The 17,123-nt window shown below is 38.1% G+C and overlaps 2 protein-coding genes and 1 pseudogene across 2 annotated transcripts; all 3 read right to left on the reverse strand.

The window, feature by feature from the left end:
• The window catches only part of LOC104767654, an 8,325-nt pseudogene extending 7,037 nt beyond the window's left edge, over nucleotides 1–1,288 (reverse strand).
• LOC104765841 (protein MSP1-like) lies at nucleotides 1,590–10,475 on the reverse strand. The gene is made up of 16 exons (XM_010489613.2): nucleotides 10,281–10,475; nucleotides 10,131–10,169; nucleotides 9,686–9,793; nucleotides 9,223–9,312; nucleotides 9,053–9,128; nucleotides 8,563–8,659; nucleotides 8,408–8,477; nucleotides 8,140–8,316; nucleotides 7,930–8,052; nucleotides 7,685–7,768; nucleotides 7,417–7,601; nucleotides 7,237–7,316; nucleotides 4,699–4,757; nucleotides 4,542–4,601; nucleotides 1,929–2,000; nucleotides 1,590–1,839 (listed from the first exon to the last, which is right to left on the reverse strand). The coding sequence occupies exons 1-16, from the start codon at nucleotides 10,419–10,421 to the stop codon at nucleotides 1,732–1,734; spliced, it is 1,569 nt and encodes a 522-aa protein (XP_010487915.1). The 5' UTR covers nucleotides 10,422–10,475; the 3' UTR covers nucleotides 1,590–1,731.
• LOC104767657 lies at nucleotides 10,508–16,971 on the reverse strand. The gene is made up of 19 exons (XM_010491650.2): nucleotides 16,767–16,971; nucleotides 15,815–16,401; nucleotides 15,598–15,722; nucleotides 15,386–15,480; nucleotides 15,068–15,292; nucleotides 14,863–14,944; nucleotides 14,582–14,633; nucleotides 13,825–13,967; nucleotides 13,650–13,720; nucleotides 13,137–13,331; nucleotides 12,987–13,025; nucleotides 12,542–12,649; nucleotides 12,079–12,168; nucleotides 11,909–11,984; nucleotides 11,419–11,515; nucleotides 11,264–11,333; nucleotides 10,996–11,172; nucleotides 10,786–10,908; nucleotides 10,508–10,624 (listed from the first exon to the last, which is right to left on the reverse strand). The coding sequence occupies exons 2-19, from the start codon at nucleotides 16,366–16,368 to the stop codon at nucleotides 10,508–10,510; spliced, it is 2,439 nt and encodes an 812-aa protein (XP_010489952.1). The 5' UTR covers nucleotides 16,369–16,401; nucleotides 16,767–16,971.

Raw genomic sequence — 17,123 nt, forward strand, 5'->3', positions numbered from 1 at the left:
AAAAAAAACAAACGTCAAGATGAGAGACGGATATATCAACCGAAGGCGAAATAGAAAAACTAAAGTGAGGGTTCTACCGTCTTGGTAGCCGACGAATGACAGCATCATCAAGATCAAAAGGTCGGTTGGTGGCACCGAGAATGAGTATTCTTTGGCTATCTTTTGACCTGAGTCCATCCCAAGCTGCCATAAACTCGTTTCTCATTCTCCGGGTTGCCTCGTGCTCAAAAGCACCTCCACGCGCACCCAACAAACTGTCAACCTACCCGACAATAATAAAAGGAATCACAGTCAGTCCTCGAGAAATACATTTTACCTCATCAACAAAGCTAAACAATTTCTCACCTCATCAACAAATATAATTACAGGCGCTAGTTTGCTTGCAAAGGAGAATAAAGCCTTTGTGAGCTTCTCTGCATCTCCAAACCACTGTGCCAAACAATGGACGAAGTTGACTTAGTCAGAACCAAATGAAAGGCGATGGAAAGAGATTATAGACCACATTTAGTCTATGGTACTAGACTGTCTATGGTAAAGTTATTTTATAAGTCATATTGTAGTGCCATACAGCATACTAAGCTTCCATGTACCTTTGAGGTAAGCGTTGAGCCAGTTATGCTAATAAAGTTTGCCCCTGCTTCTGTTGCAAGCGCCTTGGCGAGTAGCGTTTTACCCGTACCAGGAGGACCAAAAAGCAATATACCTTTACACGGCTGAATATGAAAGACTCACGCCATCAGGAAAACCAAGCCGAGGAAATTACAGTCCATAGCCAAGAAAATAATAACAGAATGTAATACCCGCAAGAGATTTCCACGGGTGAAAAGCTCTGGCCTTCTCATGGGAAGAATGACCAACTCATTTAATGTCTTCTTTACATGTTCAAGAGCACCAATGTCGTCAAACTTGACCCCGATTTCTCCAGGAGCAACCACAGCTGACACAAAATTGGTTTCATACTCATCCTTTGCAATATTCTGCTAAAACAAAATTCTCTGTTAACATCATTATTATCCAATAGTAATCAACATCCATTTGTCAAACTACCAGAGGGGGACNTCTTGCGCCAAAGCGTGTAACTCGTTGTAAGCTTCGTATAGACTCCATCGCTCCTCAATTGCGGCGTCTTCCTCCTCCTCCTTCGCCATCTCCTCAACCGTCACCGATTTTGGCGCTTTCACATCCGACATCGTCGTCGTCTTATTATGAAGAGTGTGAGAGTTCGTTCTTACCGTCGTCTTCTTCCTCGCCGTGGAAGATACCGCTTTTTCAATTTTAAATTTTTTTCCCCTTTTTTTTTTTTTGTGTTTTCGTTTAATTTAATTATCATACGCGCATTTATGGAGCGTTAAGTAAACGTAATAATAGTTCTCCGCTAAAAAGTAAAAACAAAAGAGCGCGTGAGGACACTAAAATGTTTTTTTTTGTTTTTGGTTTTGGTCGGCAATATTTGTTTCTTTTTGTTGACCAATAGTATATACAGAAATATTATCACCAAGGATTTTGCCAAATATGTTTTTTTTTTTTGTGTGATTACAATCAAACTATACATGTAGCAGAAGAATTGTGTGATTACTAATAATGTTTTTAGCAAATGAGGATTGTAAATTGGCTTTTTTTTTCTCTCATTTATAAATGATTTAATAGTAACTTTTTATTGTTAGGACATGAAGCAAAATTAATGGGTTGTTTGTTGGTAAAAAAGAGAGATTGAATCTAACAAAACTGGTTTTAGAAGCCAAAAGGAGACTTAGTTCGGGTCCCCCCTTCACCGTATTGCTCGTTCCATTTTCTCAATTCGTTCATTGTTGTTGCATCATACGCCACTGACGGACTTACCTGCAAAATTGTATTCAAATGATTATGAGATACTGCAATGACCAGAACAAAGAAGACGGTGATGTTTTCTTTAGACATTGATACAATACCTTAGCTTTTGATTGAATGAAGTCGTCCAAACTCAGAGGCCGTAGATCAGGAGCTGCATTTGCTACCGAACCCTGAGGGTTTGGCATTGTAAAAGCATCAAGTGATTTGCGATTCCAAAAATTCTTTCCGCAACAACAAAGAAAAAAGATTAACTGTGCGGGTCTATCTATATGCATGTTGTTACCTTGTTTTCTTCTTGTAACAATTCTTGAACAGGTCTGTATGCAGCAGCTATGCATAGATTCTACAATGTAAACAAGAAACGGAATTAGAAATAATCTTAACTTTCTTAGGTGTCAATCATACTCAAAACTTGTAAATTAAACTGTGAATGACCAAACCTTGAGATCGCTTCCTGAGTATCCTTCGGTTTCCTTTGCAAGTTTATCAAACTCGAAACCAGTTTCAAGATTTTCTGGAGTAAGAAATATCTTCAATATCTTCAACCTATTTTCCGCATCTGGTAAATCTACATATATCCTATAAACAGAAAGCCCCAAAGGAAAAAAAACAAACGTCAAGATGAGAGACGGATATATCAACCGAAGGCGAAATAGAAAAACTAAAGTGAGGGTTCTACCGTCTTGGTAGCCGACGAATGACAGCATCATCAAGATCAAAAGGTCGGTTGGTGGCACCGAGAATGAGTATTCTTTGGCTATCTTTTGACCTGAGTCCATCCCAAGCTGCCATAAACTCGTTTCTCATTCTCCGGGTTGCCTCGTGCTCAAAAGCACCTCCACGCGCACCCAACAAACTGTCAACCTACCCGACAATAATAAAAGGAATCACAGTCAGTCCTCGAGAAATACATTTTACCTCATCAACAAAGCTAAACAATTTCTCACCTCATCAACAAATATAATTACAGGCGCTAGTTTGCTTGCAAAGGAGAATAAAGCCTTCGTGAGCTTCTCTGCATCTCCAAACCACTGTGCCAAGCAATGGACGAAGTTGACTTAGTCAGAACCAATGAAAGGCGATGGAAAGAGATTATAGACCACATTTAGTCTATGGTAAAGTTATTTTATAAGTCATTTGATAATCATTGTAACAGTGCCATACAGCATACTAAGCTTCCATGTACCTTTGAGGTAAGCGTTGAGCCAGTTATGCTAATAAAGTTTGCCCCTGCTTCTGTTGCAAGCGCCTTGGCGAGTAGCGTTTTACCCGTACCAGGAGGACCAAAAAGCAATATACCTTTACACGGCTGAATATGAAAGACTCACGCCATCAGGAAAACCAAGCCGAGGAAATTACAGTCCATAGCCAAGAAAATAATAACAGAATGTAATACCCGCAAGAGATTTCCACGGGTGAAAAGCTCTGGCCTTCTCATGGGAAGAATGACCAACTCATTTAATGTCTTCTTTACATGTTCAAGAGCACCAACGTCGTCAAACTTGACCCCGATTTCTCCAGGAGCAACCACAGCTGACACAAAATTGGTTTCATACTCATCCTTTGCAATATTCTGCTAAAACAAAATTCTCTGTTAACATCATTATTATCCAATAGTAATCAACATCCATTTGTCAAACTACCAGAGGGGGACGAAACTAAACCTTCAAGTTATGTGAGGGCTTTCGAGAAATATCTTCTTGTGCTTGTAACCTTTTAACTGAAATCTCAATGCTTCAAAAGAGGAAGACAATAGTTAGATAAAATAAAATAAAGGATAAATTAGACCACAAAGATCAATCAACAACCATCCTATTACCTTTCACGGGGCAGAATCAGGCGGCCTTCTTTAACCGATGGGCTAGGACAAGTAGATAAATAGTGGTTTCTGGCCCAGCCAATAACTTTCTCCGCTCCTGCAGAGACAGCATAAATAAGTTCTGAGCTCTCTTGGTCACAACATAAGTAATTGCGTTTTCATCACAGAAAGCAAGAATTAAGATCAAAGGATTGCATCAAAATAAGAGACAGTGGCAGATATCAATGTCTATCACATGGAATGTATCCTATTTCATTTAATGTTAATCAGATCAGGGGAATGTACAAGATCTAAATATATGCGTGCAAGTAAATGCCTTATCATAGATGTCTCCTAATAACCAGATTCTAGCCATTACAGCAGCAATTACATACATAACAGATAGTAAAGGAAGCTCGATATCCTCAACAAGCAACTTTATCCAGACACAACACAACACTGCGAGTAAACACATACATAATAAACCAGGTATTCATAGGANGGGACAATACTTATACTGCACTTTCACAATAATCTCCTTAGCAGAGAATGGACATGGCTCTTGCTCCAGCCTCATATTCTCAGCTTCAATATACGCCTAATTCCAAAAATCATATCACAAATCAGCTTCAACATTACTCAAAAAACCTTCCAGAACTCGGCAGAAACAAAGCAATTGAAAGTAAATAACAACAAAACACCTGAATTTGTGAGAGGGACTTGGGGATAGTAACGGAAGGATCATCATCAGATCCGNAACTCAGAGGCCGTAGATCAGGAGCTGCATTTGCTACCGAACCCTGAGGGTTTGGCATTGTAAAAGCATCAAGTGATTTGCGATTCCAAAAATTCTTTCCGCAACAACAAAGAAAAAAGATTAACTGTGCGGGTCTATCTATATGCATGTTGTTACCTTGTTTTCTTCTTGTAACAATTCTTGAACAGGTCTGTATGCAGCAGCTATGCATAGATTCTACAATGTAAACAAGAAACGGAATTAGAAATAATCTTAACTTTCTTAGGTGTCAATCATACTCAAAACTTGTAAATTAAACTGTGAATGACCAAACCTTGAGATCGCTTCCTGAGTATCCTTCGGTTTCCTTTGCAAGTTTATCAAACTCGAAACCAGTTTCAAGATTTTCTGGAGTAAGAAATATCTTCAATATCTTCAACCTATTTTCCGCATCTGGTAAATCTACATATATCCTATAAACAGAAAGCCCCAAAGGAAAAAAAACAAACGTCAAGATGAGAGACGGATATATCAACCGAAGGCGAAATAGAAAAACTAAAGTGAGGGTTCTACCGTCTTGGTAGCCGACGAATGACAGCATCATCAAGATCAAAAGGTCGGTTGGTGGCACCGAGAATGAGTATTCTTTGGCTATCTTTTGACCTGAGTCCATCCCAAGCTGCCATAAACTCGTTTCTCATTCTCCGGGTTGCCTCGTGCTCAAAAGCACCTCCACGCGCACCCAACAAACTGTCAACCTACCCGACAATAATAAAAGGAATCACAGTCAGTCCTCGAGAAATACATTTTACCTCATCAACAAAGCTAAACAATTTCTCACCTCATCAACAAATATAATTACAGGCGCTAGTTTGCTTGCAAAGGAGAATAAAGCCTTTGTGAGCTTCTCTGCATCTCCAAACCACTGTGCCAAACAATGGACGAAGTTGACTTAGTCAGAACCAAATGAAAGGCGATGGAAAGAGATTATAGACCACATTTAGTCTATGGTACTAGACTGTCTATGGTAAAGTTATTTTATAAGTCATATTGTAGTGCCATACAGCATACTAAGCTTCCATGTACCTTTGAGGTAAGCGTTGAGCCAGTTATGCTAATAAAGTTTGCCCCTGCTTCTGTTGCAAGCGCCTTGGCGAGTAGCGTTTTACCCGTACCAGGAGGACCAAAAAGCAATATACCTTTACACGGCTGAATATGAAAGACTCACGCCATCAGGAAAACCAAGCCGAGGAAATTACAGTCCATAGCCAAGAAAATAATAACAGAATGTAATACCCGCAAGAGATTTCCACGGGTGAAAAGCTCTGGCCTTCTCATGGGAAGAATGACCAACTCATTTAATGTCTTCTTTACATGTTCAAGAGCACCAACGTCGTCAAACTTGACCCCGATTTCTCCAGGAGCAACCACAGCTGACACAAAATTGGTTTCATACTCATCCTTTGCAATATTCTGCTAAAACAAAATTCTCTGTTAACATCATTATTATCCAATAGTAATCAACATCCATTTGTCAAACTACCAGAGGGGGACGAAACTAAACCTTCAAGTTATGTGAGGGCTTTCGAGAAATATCTTCTTGTGCTTGTAACCTTTTAACTGAAATCTCAATGCTTCAAAAGAGGAAGACAATAGTTAGATAAAATAAAATAAAGGATAAATTAGACCACAAAGATCAATCAACAACCATCCTATTACCTTTCACGGGGCAGAATCAGGCGGCCTTCTTTAACCGATGGGCTAGGACAAGTAGATAAATAGTGGTTTCTGGCCCAGCCAATAACTTTCTCCGCTCCTGCAGAGACAGCATAAATAAGTTCTGAGCTCTCTTGGTCACAACATAAGTAATTGCGTTTTCATCACAGAAAGCAAGAATTAAGATCAAAGGATTGCATCAAAATAAGAGACAGTGGCAGATATCAATGTCTATCACATGGAATGTATCCTATTTCATTTAATGTTAATCAGATCAGGGGAATGTACAAGATCTAAATATATGCGTGCAAGTAAATGCCTTATCATAGATGTCTCCTAATAACCAGATTCTAGCCATTACAGCAGCAATTACATACATAACAGATAGTAAAGGAAGCTCGATATCCTCAACAAGCAACTTTATCCAGACACAACACAACACTGCGAGTAAACACATACATAATAAACCAGGTATTCATAGGAAGTTACACACTTTGCTTTGTCAATATCACGCCATCGGTGTTCACTTGGTACAAGTCTGTGCATAATAACTCGTTTTCCTCAAGCACCTAGGGAGAAAGTTCTCAAAGTGTTACAATGATTATGAAAACATCGCAAATTGACTCCATTTCTCCAAACGAGATTCAATCAAGATCTATGTACCTTAAGTAGCTCATTCAAATTGCTCCGTGATATCACAATTCTTCTATCTTCTCCAAGTTGTTTGTTGAATACTACGAGGTTATCTTCTTCCTGCAGCAAAATAAGAAAAGAAAAAAAACAAGAACAACATAATTAAACAAGACACATGGAACAAAGAAATATCAAGCAGATAGCAGTGTGGGCTATGTGGGATTTGCATCCCAGAATATTAATTGCAAATGAATTGACATTGAAAGAAGTTTGCATATATTTTCTCATATATCAAAGTAAGTGTCAAATAGCTTTCCTACTTTCTCCTCATTTAGAGGAATTAACAGAGATATCTTCAATAGACATTATCTGATTCTGAACCCGTCTATGCAATCTCACGTAAGTAAGAAAAAAAGTCAAAAACACAACGATGTGATTTTCATTGGTTTTCTAAAATCAAGTCAGAAAGTTCTCAGAAGTTTTAAGGCAATACCTTTGGAGGGAGTAGGCNCAAACTCGAAACCAGTTTCAAGATTTTCTGGAGTAAGAAATATCTTCAATATCTTCAACCTATTTTCCGCATCTGGTAAATCTACATATATCCTATAAACAGAAAGCCCCAAAGGAAAAAAAACAAACGTCAAGATGAGAGACGGATATATCAACCGAAGGCGAAATAGAAAAACTAAAGTGAGGGTTCTACCGTCTTGGTAGCCGACGAATGACAGCATCATCAAGATCAAAAGGTCGGTTGGTGGCACCGAGAATGAGTATTCTTTGGCTATCTTTTGACCTGAGTCCATCCCAAGCTGCCATAAACTCGTTTCTCATTCTCCGGGTTGCCTCGTGCTCAAAAGCACCTCCACGCGCACCCAACAAACTGTCAACCTACCCGACAATAATAAAAGGAATCACAGTCAGTCCTCGAGAAATACATTTTACCTCATCAACAAAGCTAAACAATTTCTCACCTCATCAACAAATATAATTACAGGCGCTAGTTTGCTTGCAAAGGAGAATAAAGCCTTTGTGAGCTTCTCTGCATCTCCAAACCACTGTGCCAAACAATGGACGAAGTTGACTTAGTCAGAACCAAATGAAAGGCGATGGAAAGAGATTATAGACCACATTTAGTCTATGGTACTAGACTGTCTATGGTAAAGTTATTTTATAAGTCATATTGTAGTGCCATACAGCATACTAAGCTTCCATGTACCTTTGAGGTAAGCGTTGAGCCAGTTATGCTAATAAAGTTTGCCCCTGCTTCTGTTGCAAGCGCCTTGGCGAGTAGCGTTTTACCCGTACCAGGAGGACCAAAAAGCAATATACCTTTACACGGCTGAATATGAAAGACTCACGCCATCAGGAAAACCAAGCCGAGGAAATTACAGTCCATAGCCAAGAAAATAATAACAGAATGTAATACCCGCAAGAGATTTCCACGGGTGAAAAGCTCTGGCCTTCTCATGGGAAGAATGACCAACTCATTTAATGTCTTCTTTACATGTTCAAGAGCACCAACGTCGTCAAACTTGACCCCGATTTCTCCAGGAGCAACCACAGCTGACACAAAATTGGTTTCATACTCATCCTTTGCAATATTCTGCTAAAACAAAATTCTCTGTTAACATCATTATTATCCAATAGTAATCAACATCCATTTGTCAAACTACCAGAGGGGGACGAAACTAAACCTTCAAGTTATGTGAGGGCTTTCGAGAAATATCTTCTTGTGCTTGTAACCTTTTAACTGAAATCTCAATGCTTCAAAAGAGGAAGACAATAGTTAGATAAAATAAAATAAAGGATAAATTAGACCACAAAGATCAATCAACAACCATCCTATTACCTTTCACGGGGCAGAATCAGGCGGCCTTCTTTAACCGATGGGCTAGGACAAGTAGATAAATAGTGGTTTCTGGCCCAGCCAATAACTTTCTCCGCTCCTGCAGAGACAGCATAAATAAGTTCTGAGCTCTCTTGGTCACAACATAAGTAATTGCGTTTTCATCACAGAAAGCAAGAATTAAGATCAAAGGATTGCATCAAAATAAGAGACAGTGGCAGATATCAATGTCTATCACATGGAATGTATCCTATTTCATTTAATGTTAATCAGATCAGGGGAATGTACAAGATCTAAATATATGCGTGCAAGTAAATGCCTTATCATAGATGTCTCCTAATAACCAGATTCTAGCCATTACAGCAGCAATTACATACATAACAGATAGTAAAGGAAGCTCGATATCCTCAACAAGCAACTTTATCCAGACACAACACAACACTGCGAGTAAACACATACATAATAAACCAGGTATTCATAGGAAGTTACACACTTTGCTTTGTCAATATCACGCCATCGGTGTTCACTTGGTACAAGTCTGTGCATAATAACTCGTTTTCCTCAAGCACCTAGGGAGAAAGTTCTCAAAGTGTTACAATGATTATGAAAACATCGCAAATTGACTCCATTTCTCCAAACGAGATTCAATCAAGATCTATGTACCTTAAGTAGCTCATTCAAATTGCTCCGTGATATCACAATTCTTCTATCTTCTCCAAGTTGTTTGTTGAATACTACGAGGTTATCTTCTTCCTGCAGCAAAATAAGAAAAGAAAAAAAACAAGAACAACATAATTAAACAAGACACATGGAACAAAGAAATATCAAGCAGATAGCAGTGTGGGCTATGTGGGATTTGCATCCCAGAATATTAATTGCAAATGAATTGACATTGAAAGAAGTTTGCATATATTTTCTCATATATCAAAGTAAGTGTCAAATAGCTTTCCTACTTTCTCCTCATTTAGAGGAATTAACAGAGATATCTTCAATAGACATTATCTGATTCTGAACCCGTCTATGCAATCTCACGTAAGTAAGAAAAAAAGTCAAAAACACAACGATGTGATTTTCATTGGTTTTCTAAAATCAAGTCAGAAAGTTCTCAGAAGTTTTAAGGCAATACCTTTGGAGGGAGTAGGCTCATAACATTAGTGAAGAGTTTGTATATATCATTATCCTCTGATGTTTTCCTTCCCGTGAGTCCCTCAGTGAGACGCTTCAACGGAAGGGGCTGCAAGACACAATATCATAAATATTTTGGTGTAGGGTTTGGGATTTATAAAATGCAGAGCAACAAATGGATGTGTAGTAAATAATGTCAAGAAGGTGAAGCGGAGCATGCAAGACTACATTCAGAGTCCTTCACATACAAAGCTTATTTGACCAGAACTTTACACGTATCAAAATGCGATTGATACAAAATCAGGATTCAATGCATGTTCAAGATGTTGACTACATCGATACTGTTTGTAATTGATGTGCATACGAGACCACAAATTTTAAGAAATTACCACAATATATACATACTAAGACTGTCAATTAAAGTAAATTAAATATTTGCAACATACCAGTTTCGCAAGACGGCCAAAGTTTGGGAGTATCATCGTCTGTCCACAAACAAAAAAAAAAAGGTCAAAGAAGAAAGAAAGCAAACGATTTATTTACTGATCAATAGCAAAAGAAGAGCCAATGAAATATGACACGCGAGAAAGGCTTACAAATTTCTCTCTCTCTTTTGAGCCTGTTTCAATCTTGTTCCGTCCACAGATCATAACAACAGGACCTGACAGTTTATCAAACATTTCCTGAACTTTGTCTACAAACTCATTTCGTTTTGACTTAGGTACAGCTCTGGACATCCACTGGGACAAGTCGGGAAAATAGACGATAAGTGGTTGCGTGGATTGCAAAACCTACAAACACAGNAGTCCTCGAGAAATACATTTTACCTCATCAACAAAGCTAAACAATTTCTCACCTCATCAACAAATATAATTACAGGCGCTAGTTTGCTTGCAAAGGAGAATAAAGCCTTTGTGAGCTTCTCTGCATCTCCAAACCACTGTGCCAAACAATGGACGAAGTTGACTTAGTCAGAACCAAATGAAAGGCGATGGAAAGAGATTATAGACCACATTTAGTCTATGGTACTAGACTGTCTATGGTAAAGTTATTTTATAAGTCATATTGTAGTGCCATACAGCATACTAAGCTTCCATGTACCTTTGAGGTAAGCGTTGAGCCAGTTATGCTAATAAAGTTTGCCCCTGCTTCTGTTGCAAGCGCCTTGGCGAGTAGCGTTTTACCCGTACCAGGAGGACCAAAAAGCAATATACCTTTACACGGCTGAATATGAAAGACTCACGCCATCAGGAAAACCAAGCCGAGGAAATTACAGTCCATAGCCAAGAAAATAATAACAGAATGTAATACCCGCAAGAGATTTCCACGGGTGAAAAGCTCTGGCCTTCTCATGGGAAGAATGACCAACTCATTTAATGTCTTCTTTACATGTTCAAGAGCACCAACGTCGTCAAACTTGACCCCGATTTCTCCAGGAGCAACCACAGCTGACACAAAATTGGTTTCATACTCATCCTTTGCAATATTCTGCTAAAACAAAATTCTCTGTTAACATCATTATTATCCAATAGTAATCAACATCCATTTGTCAAACTACCAGAGGGGGACGAAACTAAACCTTCAAGTTATGTGAGGGCTTTCGAGAAATATCTTCTTGTGCTTGTAACCTTTTAACTGAAATCTCAATGCTTCAAAAGAGGAAGACAATAGTTAGATAAAATAAAATAAAGGATAAATTAGACCACAAAGATCAATCAACAACCATCCTATTACCTTTCACGGGGCAGAATCAGGCGGCCTTCTTTAACCGATGGGCTAGGACAAGTAGATAAATAGTGGTTTCTGGCCCAGCCAATAACTTTCTCCGCTCCTGCAGAGACAGCATAAATAAGTTCTGAGCTCTCTTGGTCACAACATAAGTAATTGCGTTTTCATCACAGAAAGCAAGAATTAAGATCAAAGGATTGCATCAAAATAAGAGACAGTGGCAGATATCAATGTCTATCACATGGAATGTATCCTATTTCATTTAATGTTAATCAGATCAGGGGAATGTACAAGATCTAAATATATGCGTGCAAGTAAATGCCTTATCATAGATGTCTCCTAATAACCAGATTCTAGCCATTACAGCAGCAATTACATACATAACAGATAGTAAAGGAAGCTCGATATCCTCAACAAGCAACTTTATCCAGACACAACACAACACTGCGAGTAAACACATACATAATAAACCAGGTATTCATAGGAAGTTACACACTTTGCTTTGTCAATATCACGCCATCGGTGTTCACTTGGTACAAGTCTGTGCATAATAACTCGTTTTCCTCAAGCACCTAGGGAGAAAGTTCTCAAAGTGTTACAATGATTATGAAAACATCGCAAATTGACTCCATTTCTCCAAACGAGATTCAATCAAGATCTATGTACCTTAAGTAGCTCATTCAAATTGCTCCGTGATATCACAATTCTTCTATCTTCTCCAAGTTGTTTGTTGAATACTACGAGGTTATCTTCTTCCTGCAGCAAAATAAGAAAAGAAAAAAAACAAGAACAACATAATTAAACAAGACACATGGAACAAAGAAATATCAAGCAGATAGCAGTGTGGGCTATGTGGGATTTGCATCCCAGAATATTAATTGCAAATGAATTGACATTGAAAGAAGTTTGCATATATTTTCTCATATATCAAAGTAAGTGTCAAATAGCTTTCCTACTTTCTCCTCATTTAGAGGAATTAACAGAGATATCTTCAATAGACATTATCTGATTCTGAACCCGTCTATGCAATCTCACGTAAGTAAGAAAAAAAGTCAAAAACACAACGATGTGATTTTCATTGGTTTTCTAAAATCAAGTCAGAAAGTTCTCAGAAGTTTTAAGGCAATACCTTTGGAGGGAGTAGGCTCATAACATTAGTGAAGAGTTTGTATATATCATTATCCTCTGATGTTTTCCTTCCCGTGAGTCCCTCAGTGAGACGCTTCAACGGAAGGGGCTGCAAGACACAATATCATAAATATTTTGGTGTAGGGTTTGGGATTTATAAAATGCAGAGCAACAAATGGATGTGTAGTAAATAATGTCAAGAAGGTGAAGCGGAGCATGCAAGACTACATTCAGAGTCCTTCACATACAAAGCTTATTTGACCAGAACTTTACACGTATCAAAATGCGATTGATACAAAATCAGGATTCAATGCATGTTCAAGATGTTGACTACATCGATACTGTTTGTAATTGATGTGCATACGAGACCACAAATTTTAAGAAATTACCACAATATATACATACTAAGACTGTCAATTAAAGTAAATTAAATATTTGCAACATACCAGTTTCGCAAGACGGCCAAAGTTTGGGAGTATCATCGTCTGTCCACAAACAAAAAAAAAAAGGTCAAAGAAGAAAGAAAGCAAACGATTTATTTACTGATCAATAGCAAAAGAAGAGCCAATGAAATATGACACGCGAGAAAGGCTTACAAATTTCTCTCTCTCTTTTGAGCCTGTTTCAATCTTGTTCCGTCCACAGATCATAACAACAGGACCTGACAGTTTATCAAACATTTCCTGAACTTTGTCTACAAACTCATTTCGTTTTGACTTAGGTACAGCTCTGGACATCCACTGGGACAAGTCGGGAAAATAGACGATAAGTGGTTGCGTGGATTGCAAAACCTACAAACACAGGACAACAAAATGAAATAAATTAACGCCACTTCAAGTTGTATGTGTCGTGGTGAAAGTGTATGCTAACAGCATTCAAAGTCAAGCTACATTAGACTTCACATCTTAGGGCAGATATATCATAAATTTCCAGCTGAAATACCCAGCATATGTTGAACAATCCATATATTTCAGTTTCATATTAAACTAAATATAATGCACTAACTACTGCTGGTTTTATCTGGTCTGAACTATCATATAAGCCTATGTACAATATTAACTGAAAAGCAACACATTTTCTTTTTTTTTTGTAGCTTCCACATGAAATACCTCACTTAAAGCCTCCATGGCGATATAGCCATCTTCTGCCTGCATATCCAAATCATGCTTTAGGTCTCCAACTGCACAGACAATATATAAGTTAGCTACAACTACGTAAAATGTCAATTGTCTACATACAGATTCTCTAAATATACAACAATCACACATCAAGCATATAGGATACCATCTATCCAGTGCATATGTAGCTTATGGAAAGGTTTCTTCTCGTTTTCCTCTGACGAAGTATCACCTCCATTGTCAAATATGACCGCAACCCGGTTTCCACTCACCTCATAAACCTCTCCACGTTGTCCGCTAGATAATGGCCTGTAGGTATATAAATTTTGGTTGAAAACAAAGCATAGGACATCTACTACCCTTCATCCATAATATTTAGCATGCCATGGAAGTTTATTACTTCCAGAGCTCTATGAGTTAAAAATGTGTTCCAAAAAGATCAAATGTTCAGATATTACATTTGCAGGTATGTCAAATTGATGAGGAAACCATGGAAAGTATACTATTATTAGATACAGTATCATCAACCTAGTGATGATATTCATTAGCACGCAAAAACTAGTCATTTAGTTAAGCAAAGGTAATGTGAGTTGCAGAGCTCACAAATAAATGAATACGTCATACAGAAAACAGTCATGGCAGCAGTTTCATACACATCCAATCCTACACCAGAACTACTCAAACTAAATGCACTTAAATCATTACCAAAAGCATATCCAAACAATCACATTTAAGGTCCATGTGGCAGTTGATGAGAAAAATTCTACTAATATGAATAGGCAGAGCAAGCAGAGATCAAGTCAAATAATATGAGACAGTCATAAATATTATAGCGTAATATTCTTCAGCAATTTGTGTTGAACATTTAAATCTTAAGTACAATGTTAGAGAATAATTATCACACAAATGAATCTGTAAACTACCTGTGCTTTGCATCACCCTTCTTCGAAGACCCAACATATTTTACTCGATCTCCTGCAAACAATGTAAACACAAATAGAAATGAGGAAAAAGGACAGCACAAAGAGAACTTAGTAGTCTGACAAATAGATGAGGTAAGAGTGAATGACTACGAGAGAAAGCCAACACCAAGAACAATATGGGTAGATAGGATAAAAGTTACTAAATCAAACTGATACATTCAAGTCTGCCTAGCACTGATAATGATGAAGATGCCTTCTAGAGCCTTGATTTTGATGATTACCTTTCTTTGCTGGTCGCCTGGCTTTATCAGAATGCTCAACAGCTGCCGCTTCACCAGAACTATGTAATTCCTCAGCTACTAACTGCCAAAATTTAGAGCAGATGAGAATATATTCAGCGATTTCTGATACTCAATTTAACGCAATCAGCAAAAAAAACAATCAGTACAGACTAAATATTCTGAATCTCACTTAATGCAATCATACCTTTTCAAACTCCTCAAGTTTTGGAACAATTTTCTTGATTGCTTCCTCAGAAACCTCGAGGCAAGCTTCATCATTTTCACTCCCATCTGTTTTCGCTTCGGAATCCTCCTCATTATTAGCACCAGATTCGTCTTCAGCTTCAGACTCTGTCGTGCTCTCATCTGCTTCCGCGTCTGCATTCTCACCATCTGATTCAGAATCTTCGTTGTAGTCATCAGCAAAATCCTGATCCCGAATCAACAAAGATTACATAAACACACGGAAAACAGAAAAAAAAATGGTGGAATGTAATTAGCAAATTACTCATAAGAATCTCACATATGGGGCAAGAACACTGCTGTCAAGTATCAACAGGGGAGCTTGTACATCTCGAGCAAGTGCTCTTACCAACCTCTCCCGGTAAAGCTCAGTACCTGAATAAACAACAAAAAATTTCCTGGTCATCTAACATTTCCTAGATAATTATACTTTGATTACAGAGACGCAACATCAAATACTGATCTTCTTTTTTACTATAGTCAAAAGCAAACCTGGAACACTCTGCAGCAATATTCTCCCACTTGAAGAATCTAAACGGGCACCATATATGGAAGTGGCATTCTTCTGCCTTATATGTGAGGTAACACATTCCACCAAAATATTTTTCGTGTGGTCACTGTGAAAGTAGCATAACCAGAATCCATAAGTGGAAATGCAGAAGAAAAACAAAATAACAGAGAAAAAAGACATGTTGTAGATTATTATTACTGGATATAGTAAGGGAAGGTCTCCCACGAAAGCTGTAATTTTTCCCAAGGTTGGACTCTCCGTAAGAATTCGTTTTTGAATCTTTCTCGTCTATTAAGCAAAGGTGACTCCTTCTTTTTGCATTCACTTGCAAGCTTCTCATTATTGAGCCATTCTATTTGGTCCTGTTCTCCAAGTTGAGCATGAGAATCTAAATGCCCAACACCGCTATTACTTTTCTCCTTACCGGTCTTTCCATCATCTACACCATTCCCTTTGTTCAAAGAGATATGTTTATCCTCACTAGCATTCCTTCCATCACCTTCAGAACTAAAACTACGCAACTGGCTATTCTTCAAATTACTTAAACAATTTCCCGAGGTAACAGTACCAACGCGGGGATAAAAAGAACCAAGGAGAGACTTTCTTGTCAAATTTGCACTTCTGGTTAAATGATCTGTGAATCCATAAGATCTGGAGACGGTATAGTTGCGAATGGCTGGCCTAACTAAGTATTTGGCTTGCTGCAATAACAAACTCCATCTCTGGTTCCTCTTTAATGCCCTCGTGTACATCACAAAGTCCCTTCTTCTCAAAATCCAATATTACTACAAACAAACAAACAAAACATATGTCATTGATTTTGCAGGGTCCATTTCTTGTACCACCTAACCTATCTATATGCATTGAAACATGTAATTACACCACATTAAAAAACCAAAACCGAGATAAGGACCAATGCATAAAACATGCTCGGGTAAAGACACACAGATTCTAAATAAATAAAAAGATTCTTTCGACTTGAGGAATAGCTCACACACTTCAAGAACAGAACATACATTAAATTAAGGAAATGATTTTATCGCATAATGGCAAAATCCTATGTAACAAAAAACGCAATGAAATATTGGCATCAAGATAGAAACAATGGTTATTCAGGTAATATCGTCAAGAGATAATACAAAACACGAACCTTGTTCTAACAGAGATGGACAAAACCAGTTCTATTCATTCCCCAAGCTCTAAGGATACAAATTCAATCAGGCTTGAAGCAAAGAGCAGACGTAATTAAGGAAAGAGATAGGGTGAAGGTTAGAAAGAGTATCCCGACAAAGGAGAGAGAGAGAAGACCGATCTGAGTAGGTTCTTCTGAAGAAGCTATGGGTTTCGCGAGCTCAGCTCCGTCGATACAGTTATGTCGTTTTGACGCAGAATTGCTAATCATATGGATATGGGCCGAAACTTTACAGGCCCATTAAACATTTAGAGTCGGTTTAGATAAAAAGCCCTAAAAATTATCGGATTTTACAATCGTACCCCTCAGTTAAAG

The sequence above is a fragment of the Camelina sativa genome, chromosome 19 (assembly GCF_000633955.1).
Source record: "Camelina sativa cultivar DH55 chromosome 19, Cs, whole genome shotgun sequence".
Classification (NCBI taxonomy): Eukaryota; Viridiplantae; Streptophyta; class Magnoliopsida; order Brassicales; family Brassicaceae; genus Camelina; species Camelina sativa.